Consider the following 9,534-nt stretch of genomic DNA (forward strand, 5'->3'; position numbering starts at 1 on the left):
GGGGCGCCGAGGTGGGAAGGGAACTACAGGTCCCGGCATGCATCGCTCTCTGCTTTTCCCGGGGCTGGGGGAAGCGGGGATAGCAAGGCTGAGCTGGTGACCTGAGTCTCAGCCTTTAGAAAGTAGGTAACGAGAGGCTAGAAGTCGCCAGAACCTTCTTTGCGGCCAGGCCAGGGCGCTAAATCGCACATAGGCCTCTGGGCCTGGAAATTACTTTTGTGACCCGCTTCAGGTCCTAGCTAATATTTAACTGCCAGGGATAGGCATGCTCTCGCACCGCCACCCACGAAGGCCACCCGGGGCCTTCCCAGCTGCGGCTGGCATGGAAGGAGCTGGCAGCTTGGTCGCGGGGTCGGAGAGAGGTGAGGGAGGGGCGGCGTCGGAGCAGGCCCGCCCTGGGTGCACGCTGCCAGGGGCCCCCTAGCTGCAGCTCGTGTGCACCGCCGCGCCCGGTCTCTCCCTTCTCCGGCCTTCCCCCCCATCCCCCCGCTGCACGGCGCACGCCGGAGTTGGCGCTGCAGATCCAGCCCCCTGCCCGGGCCCAGGCGCCGCAGGGCTTGGGGTGCGGCCGGGCTGGGGACCCCGAGCCCAGATCACAGGTTCCCAAAGGAGCTGGAAAGATGGCCAACGAGAGGCCCGCGCACCTAGGCCACCCTCCTTGCTAGCGTGCGGCTGCCCTCCTGCTCCCAAACAACGCAGCTGGGTCCTGGAAGGCGATGCAACTGGCCGCCGGCTGCACGACACTCAACTACCGGCCCAGACGCTGCAGAGACGGCCGTTCCCGCCCCGTGTCGCGGCCGGCGACTTTCAGGCTCGGCGGTAGGGCGGCTGCGATTAACGCTCGGGGCTCGGCCGCTCCCAGCAGGCCCTGGGCTCCCCTTGCCCTTATACCTTCAGCACGCCTTCATCCTGCTTGGGGCTGATGTCCACTCCCTCGATGGGCAGCGGCGCCGTCTGCACCCCGCTCTCGACCACCTTCATCTCCTCGGCGGTCATTGCCGCTCGGTGCGCCGTTTACTCTGGGAGCTGGGTGGGCGCGAGCCAAGCCCTCTCGGCTGCCGGCCTGTCTGCACGGGGGTGCGGGCGCTGGCGCCTCGGCCGCGGACCTACAAACTGGTGCAAAGCTCGAGCCACTGCCTGCCGGCGCGCTCGCGGGCCGCAGCGGAGTCTGGCGCGGGAGCGGGAGTAGGTGGGTGCTGAGCGGCCGGGGGAGCGATTGGTCTCACCCGCCGCGGAGGGAGGGGCTGGGAGGAGCCGGAGCGGGAACCGGGGACGGAGAGGGCGGGGGTAGAGAAGTTTCTAGAGACCGCGGCGGCTAAACCAGTTCGGGCTCTAGTGCAAAGGGCGCGTATATAAAAATTTCTAGTTCTGGTTTATTCCTCCTGCTGACTGCCTGGGCTTCCTTCTCCCCTGAGAACCTGAGACTCTGGGGACCGCCCCCTACTCCCGCCGCCCCGCGCGCTCCTGGGCCATCCCTCGCCTGTTTCCCAGTCTAACTGGATTCTTCCAGATCCTTCTTCGTGCCTCTACATCACTCCTATACCTAAACTGCCAACTCAGATCCATCCTATACATTGCAACCCGCAGCGTGGTTTGCTCAGAGCTGTATAGCCAGATGTGAGTGGCAGCGCGTGGGTTTCCCCGACCCGAGATGCGTATTCTTATAAAAGCCGACCGTAAACACAGACAGCGTGGCCTCCCAGTGTTCACTCGACGAGTACACTTAACGAATTGGGGAGGAATAGGGGGAGTCCGCGGGGCGGGAGGGGGAGTGAGTGAGTGAGTAGCGGTTACACCAGTGCACAGTGGGCGAAAGCAACCTTGATTACCCCAGAGCTGGGAAGATGTGCCGCTTTAAGCTCTTTAAAATGTTACGAGCTGCCGATTTGCAAGAAATGACCCGATGAACTAAGGATTCTTAAATGGGGCACGTATTAAAGGAACGTTCCCCGACAATAAAACTGCCCTTTCGGTTAATACTTAAAAAGTGGTTTCAACTCACGAAAAAAGTCATTCCGTTTTACTGAAGCCTTGCGGGAAGGAATATTATCTAATTAATATTTGGTTCTTAAATGTTTATAGACTGCCCGTGGGGTAGAGAGCATCTTTACGGTGAGTCAAAGCTCGGCAACATCTAGTTACCCAAACAATAGCTTTTTGACAAAAAGATCCGTCTACAGAGGGTCTTGATTTTGCCCAGCCCTTAATCTCAGTTTAGCATATTGCCTGGTGTGGTATCAATTATTGGCTATATGAATTTGTATTCTAATAATAATAATAATAATAATTTGGGGGGAGCCCTCGCCATAGGCCCGGCGCTGCGCTGTTGTATGCAATTGTCCCATTTAGTAGGTAATTAAAAGGTCTGTTAACAGATGAAATTTCAATACCATATCATAATTTGATAATTCATCGTAGTCCTTTCTGATGGAACTTCACTGGAAGGAGATGCAGAAGAAATAAAATTGTTGCCTCCAGCACTTTACAACAAATGAGTTTTGCCACAACTAAGACTTTTCTTATTAGATGACTGGGGATACCCTCAGGATATGGGAGGTTGATTCTCTAGAGATTAAATCTATTTCTTTTCTTCACTTTCCTTAGTAGGGTGAGAAGTAACAATGCCAAAGCCCTCCAAAACTCCATGAGACAGGGATGGAGAGGAAGGTGCTGGCTTGTGGGTTTGGCAGTTATCTTGCTGTTGGTTTATGCACCTGCTTATTCTCAGCATGTGCTAGTTTCTTTTGATGCTAGGGCCATTAAGTATTATCTGGCAGAACAAGTTTGGATAGAAAAGTTCACCTTCAGATTAATGCTTTTTTGCATCTTTTTCTTTGTTGGAAGCACACAGCAAAGGTCTTTTTATTACTGTCAGCACACATTAATTGAGCACTTAAGATGTGCCTAACATTGTATGAACACATAATTTAATAACAGTAGAAAGAGCAAATGTGTTGGAGTAAGCAAAGAGTTGGGTTGCCCACATACTAACTGTTCAATTTGGTGCAGGTTACAGGGATAGTAATAGCTGTCAATGAGGGTAGTTGTGATGGTTAAAGAAGAGGGAATATATGTCAGGTATCTAGCTAGTGCCTGCCTTCAAGGCGATGGTTAATAAATTATGGTCATGATTCTAAAGTGGTAAGTGCTATGGTGGGAATGCAGACAAAGTGCTAAAAATTCAGAGGTCTATAAGAGAGGGGAAAGATAGCGTGGAAGGGGAAGGACAAGAGAGAAAGGTTTCTAGCAAGAAAGTTCTTTCCCCATTCAGTGAATGAGTAGGTGAGGGGGCTGGGAGGTGGAAGGGAGAGGGGAGGGGCAGTAGGAGTTAGGTTCTTGAATCCCAGAGCCAGACCTTATTGTTTCTGGAATTTTTTCTGGTTATTTACATTATATTCTTCTGATTGTAAAACTTACACATATTCAATGTAGAAAGTACAGAGATGTTTTGTTCTTTCCCTCCTCTTCCTTACTCCTTTCCTAGCCCGTTTAAATTAGTATTCTCATCAAAGATATTTAAGTGTAATTATTTTCACTGATATCATTGTCATTCAAAATCCTTCCAAAATATTCCCTTTCGCTAGAGAAAGACAGAACACATTTTTTTTTTTTTAATCATCTACCTTACTCTATAGATGACTCATGCTGTGGTTGCTGTGGTTAGAAGTCATCTATAGAGTAAGGTAGATGATTTTTTTTTAAAAAAGGCCAAAATGAGCCTTTCTAAGCTCATCCAATTCACATTTCTAGTGGTAGGCCCATCCTTCACAGATGAAGACCTCCTTGTTTTTTAAAGTTGCTATTTTGACCTTAGACTACCAGTGCTCTTAAATATTTTAAAAAAATTATATAATATTTGAATCATTCAAAAGAATGTGAGGTATGTGTGTGTGTATCTACATGTACGTACACATGTTACATAACATGCCAACGTAGTGAACCTTGGTAATACATCACCCAACTTAAGAATTAGAACATTATCAATATGATTTGTGTCAAAAATGTAATACCAAAAATGTTAAGGACCCTTATATAATTTCTTGCTACGTTTGCTGTCTGTTTATTGAGAAAATACAACTATACCACTGACCAAAACAGCTACTACACATTTCATAAAATATTTACTCATTTTAGTGATGACAGTTCCATTTTCATCATTTGAAAAACAGTAGACCTCTATGTAAAGTCTGCACGTGATGCATGGGCTCCAGATTGGGTTTACATGGTTTGAAACCTCAGCTGCATCATTCAATACACCATGGATACTTGGGCAACGGTATGAGGTCTGTGTCTAGATTCATTTTTTTGCTTGTGAATGTCCAGTTCCAGCACCATTTTTTGAAAAGGCTATTTTTGTTCCATTGTATTGCCCTTGCTCCTTTGTCAAAGATCAGTTGACTATATTTATGTGAGTCTATTTCTGGCCTGCATTTTCTGTTGCATTGATCTACTTGTCTGTACTTTCACGAAAACCACACTGTCTTGATTACTGTGACTATAGTAAGTCTTAAAGTCTGGTAGTAGCAATCCTACAACTTTGTTTTTCTCCTTCAATATTGTGTTGGCTATTCTGGGTCTTTTGCCTCTTCATATAAACTTTAGAAGTTTGTCAATATCTACAAATTAACTTGCGGGGATTTTGATTGAGACTGCATTGAATCTATAGATCAAGTTTGGAAGAACTGACATCTTGACAATGTTGAGTCTTCCTATCCATGAACATGGGCTATCTCCCCATTTATTTAATTCTTTGATTTTCTTCATCAGAGTTTGGTAGGTTTCCTCATACAGATATTGTACATATTTTGTTAGATTTATACCTAGCTATTTTATTTTGTGGGGTGCTAATGTAAAAGGTATCATGTTTTTAATTTCAAATTTCACTTGTTCATTGATGGTATATAGGGGAGGTATTAACTTTTGCATCTAAACCTGTATCCTGCCATCTTGCTCTAACTTCTTATTGGTTCTATTATTTTTTTTATTATTATTATTTTGGATTTTCGACATGAATGATCATCTGTGAACAAAGATAGTTTTATTTCCTTCCCAATTTTGGTTAGTGATTTTTTTTATGTGTGTCTTGTTTAAAAAAACCTTTTCCTCTTCCAAGGTCAAGAAGATAGTCCTTCCCTTTTGTGTTAGTCTCCTTTTTATGTTTGCTTTTTTAAATTCTAGAAGCTCTTTTTTCACATTTAGGTCTGTGATCCACCTCCAATCAATTTTTACATATGGAGTGAGGATAGATTCAAAGTATTTTTTTCCATATAGATGTACAATTGACCTGGCAACATTTATTCAAAGACTGCTTTTCTTCACTGAACTGTGATTACTTCTTTGACATCCATCAGATGTGACCATGTATTTATGTTTGTTTGTGGACTCTGTTTTGTTCCAGTGGTCTGTTAATCTATCTTTGTGCCAATACCTTAGTATCTTAGTTGCTGTAGCTTTAAAATAAGTTTTGATATCTGATAGTATAAGTCTCCTAGCTTTGTTCTTCTAAGATTGCCTTGGCTTTCCTAGGTTTTTTTAAATTTTCTATATACATTTTAGAGTCACCTTGTCAATGTCTAAAAAAAATGCTGGTATTCTGATTGGGATTCCGTTGACTTTACGCATAAAATTAGGGAGATTTGACATCTTAAATACCGAGTCTTCTAATCCGAGAATATGATATATTCCTCCATCTATTTAGGTATTCTTTATTTTTTTTCAGCAATGTTATGCTTTATATTTTTCAGTATAAAGATCTTGCTCATCTCTTATTAGATTTATTCGTAGGTATTTTTGGTTTTGGCGCTATTTTAAACACTGTTTTCAAAAGCTGATTTTCTGATTGTTGCCAGTATATAGAGTGCAACTGATTTTTTATTTTTATTTATATAATTGTGGTAAAATATACATAACATGAAATTTACCGTTTTAACCATTTTTATGTGTATAATATAGTGGCATTAAGTACATTCACATTGTACAAACATGCAAATAATTTCTTTTGGTAAAAGCTTTATTGAAATAGAATTCAGATGCCATATGATTCATCCATTTAAAGTGTACAGTTCAACGGCTTTTAGTATATCCACAAAGTTGTGCCACTATCACCACAATCAAGTATAGAATATTTTTATCACTGTATTCTTTAGCTCTTACTTCCCAGCCTTCCCCAGTACCCAGACCCTGGCAACCACTAATCTACTTTTTGTCCATCTGTTCCCTTCTTAGTTCACAGGTATTTAAGAGGTTTGAAAACAATGGCTGGAGCTTCATCTTACTGCATGGGTAATGCTTTAAGAAATCCTGTAGAAACCTTATCGACTCCTGGACTTCCATCAGTCTTTTAGACACTTGCATTTTTTGTTTGCTTATCCGCATGGTTCTTAGCTTTCTTTTTCTCTTTCTCCTTTTCTTTTTCTTACGAATGAAAGAAAGAGGTGCAGTCTGACATCTGTCACCCTCTCTCTATGAACATAGAAGCAAACAAACCCACTCTTCCTCAGTGGGTTCTCCCCACCCCAAATCACCGTGTCCTTCCCTGTGGCATGCCTCTTCTTGGTTCATTCCACTGCTGCTTGAAAACATTTGTTTTTCTCCATTTCTGTTCTCCAACTTTTCTTCCTCTCATGCAATTGGTTATTTATTTATTTATAAAAAGTTATTCATAAAAACACACTCATTTCCTTTGGTGGTTCATGCAGCTGGTTTTTAAAATCAGCTTTATTGAGGTATAATTTACATGTTCTGAATTCACCGATGTTAAATGTATAATTCAATGAGTTTTGGTAAGTGTGCATAGCCATGCAGCCGCCACAACCACCATGATACAGAACCTTTGCATCATCCCCAGGAGTTCGCTTATGCCCCTTCACAGTCAGTCCCTAGCAGACTTCCTCCCTGGACCCTGGCAGCCACTAATTTGCTTTCTCTTATCATAGCTTTGCCTTTTCTAGAATTTCATGTAACAGAATTATGCAGTATCTTTTGTTTCTGCCTTCTTTCACTTTGCATACACTTTTAAGATTTACCTGTTGCTGTGTCAGTAGTTTGTTCTTTTTATTGTTATTATTACTAAATAATATTCCATTGTATGGACATGCCTCAGTTTGTTTTTCTGTTCACCAGTTGAAAGACATTTCGGCTGTTTCCAGTCTGCGGCTACTAGGGATGAAGTTGATGGAACATTTCTGTCCAAATCTTTGTTTGGGAACATGTTTTCATTTCTCTTCATGTCCTAATTACGAGCAGGATTGCTAGGTCATATGGGAAGTGTATATTTGACTTTACAAAGAATTGCTAAACTATTTTCTAAATTGACGGTACCATTTTGTATTTCCACTAGCACTATATGAAAGTTGCATTTGCTCTGCATCCTTGTCAATACTGACTAGTTTTTTAACCATTCTAGTGGGTATGCAGTAAAATATCATTGTAGTTTTAATTCATATTTTCCTAAGAATAATGATGTCAAGCATCTTTTTGTGTACGTTTTTGCCATTTTGTATACCTTTGGTGAAGCATCTGTTCATATCTTTTACCTATTTTTAAAAAATCAGATCGTTATTGATTTGTAAGGGGTGTGTGTGTATGTGGGAGGGGCATGGTAGTAAGCTGAATAATGATCCTCCAGAGATGTCCATGTCTCAGTCCCCAGAAACTATGAATATGTTACCTTGGATATTGAAATGGGGAGATTATCCTAATGGGTCCAATGTAATCACAAGGGTCTTTATAAGAGGGAGGTAGGAGGGTCAGCATCAGAGATGGAGATGTGACAATGGAAGCAGAAGTCGGTGTGCTGCGTGGCCATAAACATGGAATACATTCATTCTCTAGAAGCTGGAAAGGTAAGGAAACAGATTTTTCCTGGAGCCTCCAGAAGGAATGCAGCCCAGCTGACACCTTGATTTTAGCCCAATGAGACTGATTTTGAACTTCTAACCTCCGTAGCTGTAAGATAGTAAATTTACGTTATTTTAAGCCATCAAATTTGTGGTAATTTGTTATAGCAGGAGTGTACAGGCACTTGGTGCTTATGGAATGATTTGAAGCTAGTCTTTGCTTCTAAGTCCAGTGTTGTTTTGTTTCTAACATTTTGTTCTGAGTGGAGGGAGCAGGGTCTTTCAGATGGTGGGAGTAGTACAAGAAGACCACCACAAGCTGGATATGAGCACCTGTAGCACATAGATGAGTCTTAGATGGTACAGAAGATGTTGGAAGAACGAGATGAGATTATTAGGTGGAGAGTACTGTGTTTTTGAAACAGAAGAATTTAGGCTTGAGATAGTAAGAAACCATTTAAATGATGGAGCATTTAGTATGTTTGTCAGAAGCATGTGGGGGTTGGTGGAGTTGTCTGGACTGGGATGAAACAGACATTGGAGACAAAGACTCTTTCCAGCCCCTTTCACTCAGTTCTGATGATAAGGCAAACTTGACATGCTGTTTTTTTATTATTTTAGAACAGCATTGCACAGTTCTGTGACCCAAGCTGATTCTGTGAGGAGTTTGGGAGGTCGAGGCCACCTCATCCCTTTGGGACCCTCTGGCTCACTGGACTGCCCAGCATGCCCCATCCCTCATCTTTTCCAAACTGGCACTGGTCTTACTGATGACATCCTGAGATTGCACTGTTAGCCTGGTCTGTGCATCACTCTAGTCTACCAGTACTTCACTATATCACTCTGCATGGGCATGGAGGGGATGCTCTTGCAAAGGAGGCCAAAGTATACTGTAGTCGGGAAGCTGGAAAGGTATGCAGTTGTCGTCTTTGCTGCTTCTTCCCTGGTAGTTTTCAAAAGGGAGAATGTGGGTGGACGGGAGGGTGGGCTAAATGTCTGCTTCACACTGTGTCTCCCCACCTCTGGTGCTCTGGTGAAACCCCTGATTCTAGGACTCAGAATGCCTCCAGACCCCCAGATAATGAATTTTCCATTCACTTTCTTTTAAGTGAAATTTATTGGGGTAACATTGGTTAATACAATTATATAATTTTCAGGTATACATTATAATTTGACATCTGTATATTCTATTGTATGTTTACCACCCAAAGTCCAGTTTCCTTCAGCTACCATATATTTGATCCCCTTTACCTACTTCATCCTCCCCCTACTCCCCTATATTTGACCTCATTTACCCCGTTTACCTGTCCCCTCCTCCCCCTAACCTCTGGTAACCACTAGTCCACTGTCCATGTCCACGAGTCTCCATTTGTTTGTTATGTTTGTTTGTGGCTTTTAGGTTTATATCCCACGTATAAATGATATCATGTGGTTTTCAACTTTTTCTGTCTGGCTTATTTCGCTTACCATGATTACCTCAAGGTCCATCCATGTTGTCGCAAATGGCAGTATTTCATCTCTTCTTATGGCTGAGTAATATTCCATTGTATATGTGTACCACAGCTTCTTTAGCCAATCATCTATCGTAGGACACTTCAGTTGCTTCCATGTCCTGACCACTGTGAATAATGCTGCTATGAACATCGGTGTGCAAATATCTTTTTGGATATGGGTTTTCAAGTCTTTGGGGTAAATA

The 9,534-nt window shown here is 42.9% G+C and overlaps 1 protein-coding gene across 1 annotated transcript in view; it reads right to left on the reverse strand.

Moving 5' to 3' along the window:
- FKBP4 (FK506 binding protein 4) overlaps nucleotides 1–1,202 on the reverse strand; it is an 11,232-nt gene extending 10,030 nt beyond the window's left edge. The window contains exon 1 of the mRNA XM_006923862.3: nucleotides 892–1,202. Within this exon, the coding sequence (XP_006923924.1) occupies nucleotides 892–996 (105 nt within the window). The 5' untranslated portion in view covers nucleotides 997–1,202. The remainder of the gene's footprint in view (nucleotides 1–891) is intronic.
- Between the last annotated feature and the right edge of the window lie 8,332 nt (nucleotides 1,203–9,534).

Source organism: Pteropus alecto, unplaced genomic scaffold (genome assembly GCF_000325575.1).
Source record: "Pteropus alecto unplaced genomic scaffold, ASM32557v1 scaffold76, whole genome shotgun sequence".
In the NCBI taxonomy this organism is placed as follows: domain Eukaryota; kingdom Metazoa; phylum Chordata; class Mammalia; order Chiroptera; family Pteropodidae; genus Pteropus; species Pteropus alecto.